At 43.3% G+C, this 15,605-nt stretch overlaps 1 protein-coding gene across 7 annotated transcripts in view; it reads right to left on the reverse strand.

Annotated features, from left to right (window-relative positions):
- Positions 1–469: 469 nt before the first annotated feature.
- The window catches only part of LOC124175966 (calmodulin-binding transcription activator 2), a 29,576-nt gene continuing 14,440 nt past the window's right edge, over positions 470–15,605 (reverse strand). For 2 of the 7 annotated variants that reach the window (XM_046556664.1, XM_046556669.1), the window contains 12 exons: positions 15,042–15,133; positions 8,534–8,722; positions 7,927–8,325; positions 7,106–7,828; positions 6,709–7,044; positions 6,267–6,514; positions 5,374–5,567; positions 5,118–5,234; positions 4,015–4,172; positions 3,168–3,637; positions 2,248–2,403; positions 470–810 (listed from right to left, as the gene is read on the reverse strand). In XM_046556664.1, the coding sequence (XP_046412620.1) occupies positions 639–810; positions 2,248–2,403; positions 3,168–3,637; positions 4,015–4,172; positions 5,118–5,234; positions 5,374–5,567; positions 6,267–6,514; positions 6,709–7,044; positions 7,106–7,828; positions 7,927–8,325; positions 8,534–8,722; positions 15,042–15,133 (3,254 nt within the window). In that variant the 3' untranslated portion in view covers positions 470–638. Of the gene's footprint in view, positions 811–1,569; positions 1,595–2,247; positions 2,404–3,167; positions 3,638–4,014; positions 4,173–5,117; positions 5,235–5,373; positions 5,568–6,266; positions 6,515–6,708; positions 7,045–7,105; positions 7,829–7,926; positions 8,326–8,533; positions 8,723–15,041; positions 15,134–15,605 lie in introns of those variants that run through there. The other 5 variants (XM_046556666.1, XM_046556665.1, XM_046556668.1 and 2 more) reach the window with 5 other exon arrangements.

Here is a 15,605-nt window from a genome sequence, read left to right on the forward strand (position 1 = left end):
CAAGCGACCCTAACTTCAACTTCATGCTTCGTGAAAAAACGCGTAACATACTCTTGTTACATAAAGAATCGTGTGGAACAAGGAGCCAACGGTCTTTTCGCCATGCTTATTTGCAATATTCGTCATCGGTTCACCTACGATTCACATTGCAAACTTATGCTCAACCCGAAAAGACCGCGTTTGCCTCCTTGATACAAAATATACTATTTTCCCCCTGTCTCTCTCTCTCTCTCTCTCTCTCTCTCTCTCTCTCTCTCTCTCTCTCTCTCTCTCTCTCTCTCTCTCTCTCTCTCTCTCTCTCTCTCTCTCTCTCTCTCTCTCTCTCTCTCTCTCTCTCTCTCTCTCTCTCTCTCTCTCTCTCTCTCTCTCTCTCTCTCTCTCTCTTTCTCTGATTTTCTTCAGTATATTTTGAAAGACGGAACCAGCCGAGACACGCCACTGTTCACCGTGAGGGTAATAGTATTAACAACGGATCAATTATCGCCACAGTACATAGCGTTTGATAGCATCAGGTTTTTTTTTCCTTCATTGTCGTTTTTTTTTTTTGTTTCTTTGTACCTTGTGCCGTTTACCTAGCCACTAAAACAGAAATACCTAAACACGGTGGCATTGCTTCTGGTTAAAACCAGCACCCGATGCTACCGATGGCAAGGATGAACGGTGTTTGTTTGCTGGGTGGCATCTTGGTTCGCGGCTGCTAGGCTGGCCCCTGGGCTAGATGAGGGCGAGCTTTGGAGGGCAACAGCCCCCTGTGAAGTGTGTCCCGGCTGCCTCACGCTCCCGTTTGCGACGGCCCTGGCGCTCTGCAGTCTGGAGAAACGAAAATATTCATTAAAAAAAAATGTAGCAGATTGAAAAATTGAGTCTATCTTTGATTTTTTCTAGTCGTTAGCGTGGAATTTTATCGACAAGTTTTACAACGGCATGCAACTGATTTTCAGTTGGATTCTTAAGGAAGGGTGGGGGTAAAGGTGTAGGGAGACTAAAAAATAGAAGGGTTGCGATATCGAATTTTGAGAAACGTCAGAATATAATTTCTATAATTCTGAAAAGTAGAAAGTTGAAGCATAAGAAAATCAAAATATGGAAAGGTTAAGTATGCACAGAATACCAAATTTTTTGACTTGCCAAATTTTTATTTGTTCTGAAGATTCTATATTTTCACTTTTCCATGTTTCGATTTACCATATTTTCAAATTCTATGAAATAGATTATCACGGTTTCAAAAATTCGATATTCTGACTCTGCTATTTCTGATCATTCTACATTTTTGCTCCCGCTTCTTCCCAACCGCAACTTTCTGAGTTAATCATCAAAGATTCGGGGTACATTCTCCAAATTTCGGGGTTTATCCTTAATTTAAAAGCCAAACCTAGTAGTAGACAGATGTTTTACTCCAGACTTTGATAAGCTTCGAACTTGTCCTTATATACTGATAGTTTTTTTTCAATCGAATTTAAATTTTTTTTTTTACTTGAAATTCTGCAGCTGGCTGCATTACATTCTTTCCGAAAGTACAGATTTTATTTTTCATCATTCTCTATGCGTCGGTTGCACTATTATACTCACCGGTCGCGACTCGTCCCATGACAAGCTGCATTGACACACACACACACAACCGTTATTTCATTGGAACATTTAGAGTGGTCATATCTTACCAGAGACTTTTGAGATTTTTCATGCCACCCACAAATTAACGGAGCTTTCTCGTACTTTTCTAAGAGCGTATTCCAATCTTTACCAGATAAAGCCGATCTTGTATGAGTCAGTAGTACAACAAATAGATCATCGATCTCATCGTCAATTTTACAACTTTTGAATCAACTCAAAATACATGGAATACATATCATTTTTCAGTCACAGCAAAAAAAAAAAGCTCTCTCTAACTGAAACAAGTTCTGACTACGCGTCTAACAATGATAAACTGTATATTCTTGTTAAACAAGCACATCTGTGGAGTCAGATCCGTTGATTTTAAGAGCATGAAAAATTTCGCGAGAAAGAGTGACACGCAAATATGTATGTATACGAAGAGATGAAAGATGCTGTAAGTTACGATGTCTCGGTGTGCAAGATGTTCGGATGTTCGGATTAAGGTGTAATATGAAGTGTGAAGGGTTTCTTTTAATTTACAAGAATTGATCAAAAGAAACAACAGTCAGTGATTACTCGTTTGTACTTGTTGAGACATCTAGAGTGCTTACTAGTTAGACATTAACGCACGAATTTCAGTGTCTGTCCGCTTACTTGATTTTGGATTGCCTCATGAACTGCTGAATTTTTCTGGCAGCTTGATGGGCGGCTTGTTGGTAAGCGGCTTGTTGCCGTGAGCTGGAAGACCCAGGACGAGCCCGGTAGTTGCGGTAGTTACTCTGGATAACTAACGCTGCTCGAGTTGCTTGTCTTAAAAAAAAGAGGAACAATCATAATGCGAGGAAAGGTTATTCCGGGAACTGCTTCAAAATCGTTACCAGGAGCTTAGAAAGATTATTGTCACAAGAAAATGTGCAAAGGTGTTCAATTGATCAAAAGTCTGGCTTAATCAAATGTCGAGTTGGATTTCAAGTTGAGCTGTTGGAAACTTTACAGATATCGCATTATTCTCAGATTTATATTATTTATTTTTTGCTCGATTATTCTGTCGATTGTAAAATTCAGAGTTGAAGGGATTTCAAAAACTGTTTCATGCATTGAAAGAAATCGACAATCTTGACCGAGGAGCCATTCACTTGAAAATCAAACGAATGAATCCAGTTCATTGACGTTGTTTCTAAGTGATTTTCAATAATTTTTTTAACCGTCCAAGGCGGTTCTCAATAAGTTCCGGGTGGGAGAGAATCACTGGAAATCGTCTAGAACTCTGGGAGATCATTGGAAATCACCTGGTAAACTGATCAAATGGAAATCAATGGGTTCTAAAGATTTCTCACATTTGTCGCGCAAGTTCTTTAACGTAATCACGCAAGTGATTCGCAATGATATTCAACGATTTTAGTCATCTTGATTCCAGATTTCTCGTTACTTCGAAAAATATTGAAGTATTTTGAGCTCCTTTCCATTTCCATCTGTTAAATTTCTCAATCCCATCAGTGACTGGCCCCTCGATCTTGACACAAGTCTCTCGATGTAGTATTGCGTGATGAAAAAATATGACATCTTGATCGCACCTGTAATAAGCGTACTGTTTATACCGTCGATAGTACTGCTGTATGAGTACGGCAGCATGTCGTTCGGCTTCTTCTTGCCGTTGGCGTCCCTTGTAGCTGCGGTAAGCCTTTTGGATCATTCGAGCGGCTTGATAAAGTTCGCGTTGTTCCCGGTCGGAGAGTGTCAATCTGCTCAAATCGGCCTCACTGTCACCCCCACCACCGCCGCAAATACCCCCGCCCAAAACTACGTTACGATCACAGTTTTCGTAACCGTAACGAGCGTTGTGACCGTTCCCGCCGTCCAGCTGTAGCTGGAGTTGGAGGAATTCGCAAAAATCCGCAGTCGTCGGTGGCGGCGAGGGCGAGTCTGGCGTCAGACAACTGCTCGATGGACTCGAGGGACTGGCATCAGCGTCAACGTCTGACACTGATGCCGCTCCCCCGCCGCAGTCCCGATACGAATCGAACAGTTCGCCCGAATCCAGGGGCTGAAATTAAACCGATGTCAACCAGGTGATCGACAGTTGAAAAAGCTACGTATTTTTCCTCTCGTCTCTTTCTTTTTCAACCGGCGTATTAAAACACAGGTTTACATCTTGCCTACCATAACCGCTTTTTATACATCCCCTCAACCTCCTGTGTTTCTTCGTGAAACATTTACCACAGATAGAATTAAAAATTGATAGACAAAAAAAAAAAATAAATTAGCGAGCGTAATACGATGATCGTTTGAAACTACGCTCCAGAAATTATGTGTCAGTTCGTGTACACCGTTCTTTGTATGAATGATTCAACGTTGATTAATGAAACTAAAACGAATTTTCGTATGCGATTTAACTATGCTTTCGTGTGTATCTTAAGTCACCATTTGCTCCATCAAGGCATCTTCCAATGGCGTTAACGGCGGAGGCGGTGACGGGGGTGAAGATGGCGAGGGAGGTTCTCCGTCACCACGTTTTATTCGTTCTGGAAGCGCTGCGATTATCTGTTCCGCCAACGTCAGTACCTTGGCATCTTCCTCCCCTGGAAAAAATAATCAATCGGAAACTTGGACGTGACCGACTTAGCTCAAAGGTAAAGAATATGCATGTGTGTATAATATGTTGTACACTATGGACATTGCTGAAACCACATCAATCGCAACGTACAATCAAAGCCATCACATTATTTCGTTTGTTATGAATATAATAACGGCTATACACAGTAAACAAAGAGTTTTCTCGCGTTATAAGGCCAACCCTTGAATCAGAGCAACTTGAGCGAAGGAACGTTACAGTCTGAACGTAGCAGAAACGTCCTTATAACGTGAGATAACCGTATGCATATTGTACCAGAGAGGTTGTTGCTATTGTTCCACTCGTATACGCCAAGAGTCTTATTGAACGAAGGGTATTCGATGGTTCTGGTGCACCGAATGTTCGGTGCTTTTTGCGGAACGTTGAATATGAAGCATAACACTCGAGTTGAACACTCTCGAACACAACCTTCCTGGTACCAAAGTTTGTGATGAATATAGGTATAATAAGAAGGGTTGGGTGAGTTAGTTTGTTATAGACGACATCGGAAACATGTAAATATAAGGTGTTAAACACAGACGATATATAGTATATCCAAGAACAGTTACCAAGGCCAAGCAACACCAACACCCAACACTGCTAAGAAACTGCAATAGTTAGAAGGTTAGGAGTCGCGATTGTTAATGAACAATATACATATAACACAATGTTAGATAATGACGTAATGTTGTTGCAGGATAGCACGTCATAGTATTTGTCTAACTCTATGTGACGCAGCCGAGAAACAGACAGAAATACCTATGTGCTTATACACATACGTATGATATTCATCTAGGAAGAGTATTGTCTAGTACTGTATGTAAGAAGGTGTTTCTCATACATTCAGAAAGTAGACGACAGTGTTACAAGAGACAGACAAACAGACAGAAGGAGATACGAGGATGGTACGGACCTACGGTCTCTTGGGGGTTGGGAGCACTAGGAGTACTCTCCATTCTCTGTTGGCCGAGGCTCAACGATGTTTCGTCTTCTTGCAACAACTCCATGTTGTCCAACAGCGGTGAGCCACCTGTGTTTCATCGATAATCATCCCCTTAATACACGATGCACATACGGAATCTTTCCCCTCGCTCAACCGACGCGAGTATACAGTCTACTTTTCCCTTTTAATGGTATAAACTATTACTTGACATTGGCTGGAAACTTACATAGCGCTAAATCAAGGCCACTGTCTTGGGAAGGTCTCCTAGGGCTTGCTGGACGCAAAAAAAGCCCTTCGTCCTGCCTCCGCGCTTCTAATTGATTCAACTCTTCCGCTATCATCGAATGACCGTTTCCCGATGCTATCTCAGTCGCGCTTCTACCTCGATTGTCTTTCACTCGTAATGCCATCGCGTTCCACCTATTTTATAAAAATGCTTTTATTCTTTTCCCCGTGAACAGCTATACCACGTCATTCATTATTATAATCCCATACAGGACAGGTTTATGGTTAAAACTTTAGCCACAGATATATAATGCACATTTCAACAAGTTTATTAGCATATGTTATGTAACATTCAGAATGCTTCATTGCAAGCATTTCAACGGATGAACGAAAAACAGCTCAAATTTACGACGCATGTAAATGCAAGATGGACTTGAAGTTTCAAGATTTACTCATTCCGTTTCACTCCTCGTGTACACAGAACAATATTCAAAGACGTCATTCAGTAAAAGTAGAATCCTTAGATAACCTTCTTAAATCGAAATGAAAACCAACACATTTATTTCAAACATAATCTGAAACGTTTCACCTCCCGCTTGCAAGTTGAAATCATCTTCGATCTACGATTGAAAATTTTCTTATCCACCAAGTCGACCTTCTATATTAATATAAAAAACGGAAGAAGCTAATACGAACGAGTTGTTATTCAACCAGAAGATCTTCAATGTCACAATGAACATACATAATAACACCAAAGTTAGATTTCTTTAACACACTTGTGCTGTATGGGGTCATGTTTAATCGTTAAAGAACACGACATGGGTATTAAAGTGACATATTAAAATTCTCATGTTTTCCTTTCCTCTCAATTCATATGCTATCGTACACACATACCTGTACAGTATTCTAGCTGTATCGGCATGTCCAGCAGCGCACGCCCAGGCAAGAGGCGTGAGTCCGCTTCCATCCTGCCGTAGGGCATCGACTTCAGCGTCCAGTACGGTGCTGGGATTCTCAGCCCTCCAATGAAGTAGAGCACAAGCCAGCCTAGAGTACCCCAACCCAGCAGCCAAGTGCAGAAGAGTCGGTCCTCCGGACTGCAGAGGTTCAGCGCCGACCTGCCAAGGTCGCGCAACTGCGTCCTAGAGCAAGTAAAAAGGGTCGCGATTTGAGGGTTTCTGATAAACTTTGGGTCCAGACCATCTAGCTGTCCATGAGTATTCATAGGTACCAACATTCGTTCGTTTTACGTTCTTTCCTAGCAATCGAAGAAATTCTTGAGCTCTCCTAGTGGGTTTCGGGTGCTATCAAATTGATCGGACTTGATTTCACGCACCTGGCAATAGGCGACAAGTCGTTCCTCGAAGTGAGCCGCTGGCGAGGGAGGACCAGGGCCTTGGAGGCGGGCTTCGACGTCAGCCAGCCTATCCAGAAGGGCCCGTTCGGGACTCGGTTCGGCTGTTGATGCACGCCGATACTCAAATGCAACGCTGTCCGAGACCACAAAACCGTCACAGGCTACTTGAAGGGAAGCCAGACCTGGAGCGTGCGCCGGACATCGACAACGTAGCACCCCAGGTTGCACCAGGCAGGCCTCTACTGGCTCAGCGTCGAACAAGACCGAGTAAGATTGAGATCCACTACCACCAGTCCACGGTCCAGCGACTAGTACCTAATCACGAGATAAGTTAGTCTTTTCCTGTACTCCAGGAAGGTGAATATTTAGTATTTACCTTTACGCCACCCTCTGTATAACTCCATTCTGGACTATATTCGGCGATATGAGCTGTGTTCGGGTGACAGTTCGCATCGCTATCCGACCTGCCTCTTTCAATGGCTTTCGCCTGCTCGGTTTCAAAGTCGTGGAGCTCTGGTAGATCGCCAAATACGTCAAAGGCGTCTAAATTGACGAGAACGTCGTCTGAGGAGTCGATAAAGTCCATTGGATTGATGATGTTGTCGTCAGCTGGAGAGGGCGATGGAGCAGGGGGCACCATGTTCGCTGACAACGTTCGTTGAATGTCTTCCTGACTGAGGTCCAAGGTTTCTGCAAAATCTGTCACTACCGAACTGGACGCCGGCAGTGTTTGAGTGCTCGACCTTTGCATGCTATCCTGGTTATCCAATTCATGCTGAGTCTGCTGCTCCCTGTCGACGCTCGTCTGCTGAACTATCTGCTGCTCCGTCACTTGCCTCATTTCAATTCGCTGATTCTGCTGCTGCTGCTGTTGCTGTTGTTGTTGCTGCTGCTGCTGCTGCTGCTGCTGCTGCTGCTGTTGCTGATGGTAAGGCTGGCTGTTCAGAATCAAGAGGCCACCTCCTCCTTGGATTTGCTGTAAGCTCAGAACCAGGGGTGCTGGCTGTTGGTTCTGGGTGGAATGGGAATGTCGCGAGTATACCCTAGGTGCGTTCGGTGCTGTGGAAGAAGGCTGCTGACCCCCCGTTGTGGAAGTCACCTTGCAGAGCATAATTTTTTTTCGATAATACAATAAGATCAAAGGTACCTCGACTGATTCTCATTACGCTACAATGAATATATCGACATCCAACTGACCTGATTGTCGGGCGTTAGTCTTCTGGGAGCAAGCTGAGCTCCACCAGTCGACGGGGTATTGGATGCTCTTTGCCTGTCGAGGAGCTGAGTGACGATCATGTCGACCGGATGATTAGAATGCTGCGTTGCGTTTGGATCGTCATAGTCTACGTCTCCACCGAGGAACATTGGCCTCAGCTGAGAAGCGAGTTCATCCCGGGTCCACTCTTTCTTGTCCGGTGGTAATGCGAGGCACGGTGGTAACGCGGCTAGTTTTGCATCGCCGTCCGGATAAGGGACATTCAAATAGTGGACAAGAACAACGTCTGGATTTTGTAACAGCCAATAACATCTTCGATGAAAGGTTGGCAGGATAGCCGAGTGAACGTAGCAGCCGTATATACATTCGACTCCCTGAACCTGCACGTCGTTCAAAAGTCAATTTCATTCATCCGTGTTATGTTTTGGTGATTAAACAGGCACCGACAGCATTTCAGTCAACGCCGACAGTGAACAGTGTGACTTGGCAATGGTAAACTCACCTAAACCTCAGATAAATGAGCTCCATTCAACTAACACTGTCTATTGTGGGCGCCGGCTATTCAACACAACCGAGTCTATTATCTACCTTTAGCTTCATGTGATCCTCGCGAGTTGTCTTCCCGTCTTTTCGTTTCTTCCAGCAATAACCATCCCGCCGATATCGTACCTTCTTCCGTGAATATAACAGCATCGATCCGCTTCTTGGGCGAACTTTTACCTCTCGACTCTGCCACTCCACGTGCCTTTGGAAACTTATCAAAATGGCAGCGATTTCCTGAAATACAGACATATTTTCAACCTCGTTAAGAGCAGGGATCGCTAACTTTTATCAGGGGTGGTACCAAGTTTAGATCAATACTCTTGTTGATATTTAACGCGGAGAGCTTTGGAACAGTCAAAGCTCGAACGAGTCACGTCGCAGATAGCGCGTTCTGAAATTTACTCCATAGAGCCCGATCGAGTAATTACGGGGTTCAAGATCCATATAATAAATTCATTGGACTCCGATACCAGTGCTATTACGATTCTAGACTAACCCCAGTCATTCAACCTTCCATTTAGTCAGATTCACTGGGTCAAATTTTAGTCATTAACGGGAGACGTACCCAGACAGAGTCCGAAAACCGAATCATTGGGTGTAATATCTTCCAACGATGCTGATTCGACTTCACCAATGTAGCTGTGGGTATTGGATGTGTAAATGACGACGTAGAATGCTGGGTATTAACGGAACGAGTAATCTCTCGTATCAGGAGGGCTGGCGGGTTTTGTTCAAATCGTTAACTCACATGCATAAACACAAGCACGTGGTGCCGTGTCGACCTAGTGTCGTATGGTTCGTACGTAACGGGCATACCAGCGGGTTTCGCGAACGCTACGTAAAGAGTCGGGTATTGATTGGCGCCCGAAAGGCAAGGCAGCGCAATTCTAGGCGACGAGGGTGAGGCACGGGGTAAAGTTAGGTGAAGTTGATTCGCGATTTCCACGCGAACGTGACGAGCGCCATCTCACGGGGCGTCATCATCATCCCCTTGATCGTTATCGGTGCACAAGTTGCGTTACTTTGTTAGAAAATTTTTACCGCAATTATGACAGTATAGTATAGCCGCAAAAAGAACTTATCCAGTATGCTTGATCGGGAGAATTATTGCAATGACATTTTTTGTAAGACAATTCGAAACAAAAAATTATGAACACACATATTTTCAAATAATTTATGTCACCTTTTCCGAAATCCATTACCGAGAACAATCGTAATTCTTGAGATTTCGGTGAAACCGTCTCGAATAAGGCAAATATCTAGCGAATAGACGAAAAACTTTGTTGAAAACTTCAACATTTCGTTAGGAAATTCATTTTTGTAGAATAAGAAAAAAGAACTGTAAGAAGGACCGTTGAACATCAGTTAAGGAAACTGTTGAAGAAAATATGTAAAGACTTGACTTTTGTTTAGTGCGCACAAGCATATTTCTGCAAGTAAATTTTAAAGTTGAGAGGACCGCGAAAATCCCCCACCGCCATTATTCAATCCAAGAGAGCTTCAACTCCGACTTGCAGGCCGTATATTTCCATAAATTCAATATCACGTATGCGCTGTCTCGAAGAGGGATCATCTCAAGGAAGTAGATATGCAAACTCACTCCAAAGAGAATCTACGATTCGGCGTTGGTGGTGCCTTACACCTATGTGACACTGTTTTCGAACTAGCTTCAGTATCGATTCGTTATGTAGATTGCTATCCAGCTATCGCGTTACTTCTTCGCACGCTATAAATACTCAGTTTCCGCCTATATTTGATCACGAAAATTAAGGACCACGTAACACGGAAAATAGTTCACGGATACAAATTGTTGGAAACAAAAAAAAAGGTAGAGATTCATACTCACAGATCTCATATGGCAAGTTTACCACGACGAATATGATAGTACATTCTCACACGCTGAGCAGATCGTGAATCTAATTCGAGTTTATGTAGTCTATTTTTATCTCCAGAAGACAAATACGACCAATCATGTTTCTTATACGACAAAAATCTTGTCTCGAAATAGACACGTCACCTTGAAAAGAATTAACTAACGTATTTTTTTTCTTTTGCACATTCCGAAAGGTGGAAAAAACGTACAAATAAAAATTTATCTTGGTATCGACAGGACATGCATACCATGCACACATTACTGCACGGATGCACACAACGATATGTTTATTTGACCGAGTACCGAAAAGATGGACCGATTTCGTCGATGAAATAAACCTCAAGGCAAAGCCATACATCACATAATGCATTTATTAATAAAGTATAAAATTGGACTAGCGATAGTCAGTTCGGCGAGACCATTAGTTGGCAAGGCCAGGAGAAACGGGCGGTTAGTCGGTGGCCTTTGGGGGTGGTTATTCGAGAGCCGGGACGGCCTCACCTTTATCTTCCGGCAGGGCGAACACGTTGGGCGATGGGGCTGCGGATATAAATATTCCCTAGGGCGGCAGGGGCGGCTGGTAGCAGGAGGGACAGGTTGGATGGGGTCGGGATACGCGGAGCGGGGAGACAGATAGGTGAACCCGGCATGCATGCACTCCGTTCAATCCCTTGGCACCCTTTCCCCGCATGCACATACACGAGTCTAGGTACAATAACGTTGCAGTGATTTACAATCGCTTAATTGATCATTTGCATTCTGGCAGCCCGCTCCGTGCGGCTTGGTTTGGCCGTCAGTGCCGCCGCCCCCGCCCCCCCCATTCTCGAAAGAGGTCACAGAGTGTATAGCTTCGGGGGCTCGTGGTAACACGACCAGTTAGCTTGTGTAGGGTGACGTTTACCAGGTTCATGATGCAAAGGTGGATTACATCCACGGACAGTTATGTAGTGCGCGGATTTGCAACGGTGTGCAACTATTTTACACACCTCCGGTACACGTCGTGTCAAAGCCGGTTAGAGGATACCAAAGAGGTTGAAGTGACTAACGTTAACGTCACGAAACTTCAGGAAAAAAATTTATTTGGCTTTCGAAAAATATGAGCATGTTTGGTTAAAAGCAAAGATTTTTCTTTAACGTGCATCGTTACAGTAACGTTACCAACTTCTGTTACATCGATACCAGGGTGCAACTTTGGACGTGTCCAACTTGAGTCCAACTACTACTAACAATAAGTCGAGCCGATTGCCCGGTACACGCAGAACTGACTGATCGTGCTTAAGGTGCTGTATAGTACATTGGGAGGGAGGCTCCTCAGTCGGCCGAGAGGTTCCAGACTGAATTTTAAAACACTTCCGAATTCCGAATTCCGTCCTCGCACGATCACGGCAGTCGCTCTGGAGCTAGCTACGGAATTTTTGCTGCTTTGCTAACCTATTTCAAACGTGTCTTTTTCCACCTTCATTTTTCTTCTTTTTTTGAGATCAGTTGTTCGTTTTGCTCGGTTTTTAAAGCCACGGAACTCCGATCAGCAACGGTTGCTTTTAGCTACACGATCAGTAAATACGGTCTTTCACGTAAATTCGTCATCCCGATAAATGTCTTTGTATCCAAATCAGCTGTTAAAAAATTTCAACGCAAAATATCGGTACATCAATTAAGTTGCAGTGGTTGGTGACAATGTTACAGAATTTTTAGCTACCGGTTTCAGCGACAAACTGAAATTTCTGAAAATTATTTCGTAAGTTTTATGAAATATAAAAAAAGGAACGCTTGAAACGAAACAGTTATTAAGTAGAAAACAGTCCATTCGTTAATACAATTCAGATCAAATGTGACTGCGGAAAAATTTCGGGAGTCGATTGAGATACGCGACGAAATTTTGCAAAACTTTGACCCACTTGGTATCAAGAAATGGTGATCAAGTGAGCCTTGCAGAGAACATATGTTGACTTGAACAATTTTTTATGAAGCTTGAACGCAAAAATCGGCTGCACAATATTTTACCATGATTTTTTTTTCAGGTAAATGTTTACGAAAAAGATAATTGAGAATTCCGTGAGCCCAGGATCCAAAATAATGAATTTATTTTTTGAATTGGAATTCGGTGTAAAGTATTCCATGAAGGCCCTCGGTTAAAAAAGAGTTACAGATAACCAGCCCTGTCACCATAGCCAAGGTCAAAAAGCCTGCGAAGTAGCATGAGGTAACCATTTGATATGCTATCAGCTCCTGTTCGACAACAGGAAGTAATGCAGTGATTGTACAATCATATGCTTCAGAGACGTGAGCAGCGGTCACGATTCGCGAAGGACGAATATTTTCCCACGACTAATTGTAAACGTGTTGTGTGGATACCGTCAATTACTATTGTTGAATCATTAACGATGACTGTAATTAAGTATTTCCACCGCAAACAGGAAAGGGTAAACCGCACTCGTTAGGTAACGTGATAATGAAATAGACCGCGACTACAGTCATCCGCTGGTCCAGAATCCGCGACTCTGCATGCAATATGCTGCCTACGGTGGTGAACGTGATAGGATATCCAGTCGATCCACAACCGCCAGAACTTGGCGTATAATCCTCGACCGAGTCATCAGCGTGACATCGTCCATGCAGCGTCGAGTTAAGCCAGCAGTCCCATTACCGGTGTCATAAAACCGTGGCTAAAACAAATTCCCGGTCCTAACTAAACCTGCTGGACGAAAAACGTGACCAGGTCAACCGCAGGTGCGGATTTTAATTTGTGAAATACCCTAACTATCGATATTATGGGTGGGAGATAATCGATCCAATTTCTGAACCTGTACCAATTCGAATCAATTTCTCGTCAGGTATCAAGAGACAACGAATTACACTATAATACGTTTCATGGTTCAAAACATACGTTAGAATACTTCCAAGCATGTCGCTCAATGATCACGGTATTGGGACGAATTGGACAATACAGCGTTTGACGATTTTTCAATGACCAGGAATTCGCGTCGGGTGTGCTTCGTTCACACATTGATGGAAAATTTGTTTTTTAATATTTTTAATACTTTTGGTATATTCAAATAACGTTTAAGAAAAAAACATATGCGATACCATATTTTATCATCATGACTGTATCTTGAAACCACTAGAACTTATACCCTTCAGTGATCAGAATTTACTACAGCTACGTTCCGCGAAATAATTACTAGCAATTTGTCGAAGAAATTTAATTTTAAAAATTTCTCCTCGAGCTAGTGGAATTATAGGCAGTATTTTCCGGAGCTGGTGAACGCGAAGATTTATTTTTCGTTCCACTCTTTCCTAGCTGCCGTAGGCGAGTGTGCACGGAGGTATGGATATCAATTTTAAACTCTCGTCTGGAATAACAAGTCGATGATATCGATTCTGTGAGAACATTATGCCGCGCTTAAGGATGAGAAGTTTCATAACACAGTCAATGTTGATGTTTACGATCATGTTTGTCGTTTTTCGCACTCTCCGCAAGTGTTTGCAAATCACCTATTCGAGCTCATTTCAGTCAAATTCGAAAATTCATCAACTTCCTTAGTTAGATCAAAGTGAACTTGACCATTAAATTTTCGAAATTGTAAGAGATGTGATTCCTGTAGGGTACCTAAGAGTGGGTGAAACAGCTTTGCAAATAGAAGATAAAGTTTGCGATACCCGTTGGATGTACGATCCGTGTAAAAACGAAGTCAAGGTAACAGTCGGTCGAGATAATTAATGAACCATAATTAGAGAATCATAATTCATAGCCGAGCGTGACATCGCATGCAAAAATACCGCCAAAGTCCTTTCGACTAATTAAGTAATAATTTATATGTATTTTACCGTTCATAGAAAGAATTATGTCAGAAACCAGGTTACCGCGTGCGCAGAAACATACAATAGCCAAAAGTTAATTGAAACGCAAGTCAACCGTACAAGAACCACCAAGAAATTAAATCAGGCCACAGTTTAAATCCGCGAGGGTATAATTAATATCAGTATCGTTCGTCGACTGTTCAAAGAATAAAAATTTCGAAACAACCGGCCGTTAATCCTGTCATATATATATATATATATATATATATATATACGTATATACGAACACGACTGTGTCAGTGAAAGTTTCGAACAACTAATTAACGGCAAAAATAGTATGCGGGACTCGGAGCTTATAAGTTTATCGGCTGGAACGTTTATATCTGGAATGACTTCGTCCTTCCCGCACGAGTTCCGACGGGATCGCGTGGTCCTACCCCTCCAGGGTGACGTCCAGGGTTCGTGGGATACACGGCCACACGTGCATGCAGTGCCAGCCCTGAACGGGCCGAGAGGCAAAGGTTCTAGGCGCGTGTGCTCAGTTCCGTTAAGCTTAGCTACTCTTCTCCACTATTGATCGGGGGTGGGTGGTGGGCACCAGGAGTTACCGGGGGCGGAAAGCGGCCGGGTTGGGGCTGTCGGAGGCCAACCAGCCAGCCGGGGTCACCGAGGAACACCGGAGCAGGCCTAGTCGTCGGCTGCGTTACGGTGTTTCCAAATTCCGAGAAGAGGAACATGGCACGATGTACTCGGTGAACCCGGACCTGTGTCTGGGTGCGAACCAGCACCCCACTTTTCATTGGGGTGGTGATCAACCAGCCAGCCAACTGACTGGGTGACCGACTAGGTCGGCCGTTTAGCAATCGGCTAAAGACTCACCTCGTTGGTGTTCCATCGATGTCTCTGTGTCGGAAACTGCTCCGCCCTGGGCAGGGTCTCCAAGTTCTCTGGTAGTTTTATCGGGTCGCCGTCTTTCCATGGTGACGACAGTCACATGCGGGACAAAAATTAAATAGTACTTTGTTAGAAATCCATGCCGTTGTTGTTGATAGTCGCAGTTATGTTCACTAATGGGTTCCCAGTGACTCAATATTTTTTTTAAATCAATTGAGACGAGTTTCCTTTCCAATTCTAAGCAAATTTATGTGCCAATGACTAGCGACGCAAGCGACAGAAGAAACAAACGGTACGTTGATCATAGAGACATGAGTTTTCATTGGAAAGAAAGCTAGTTTCAGCTTTGATTAAAAAATAACAGTCAGCCATTGGAAACCCGTTAATGAACATTACTTTACATCGGTCGAAAAAATCGCTGAACAGAGAGACGACTTTAAGCTATACTATTATCTTATGTAACTTGTATTCTTGCATGTTGTCTTTGGCTCACACACAGCACGTGTGTACTTCGAACTCATAATCAGTTTATAGCCAGCTGATAATCGC

The sequence above is a fragment of the Neodiprion fabricii genome, chromosome 2 (assembly GCF_021155785.1).
Source record: "Neodiprion fabricii isolate iyNeoFabr1 chromosome 2, iyNeoFabr1.1, whole genome shotgun sequence".
Classification (NCBI taxonomy): Eukaryota; Metazoa; Arthropoda; class Insecta; order Hymenoptera; family Diprionidae; genus Neodiprion; species Neodiprion fabricii.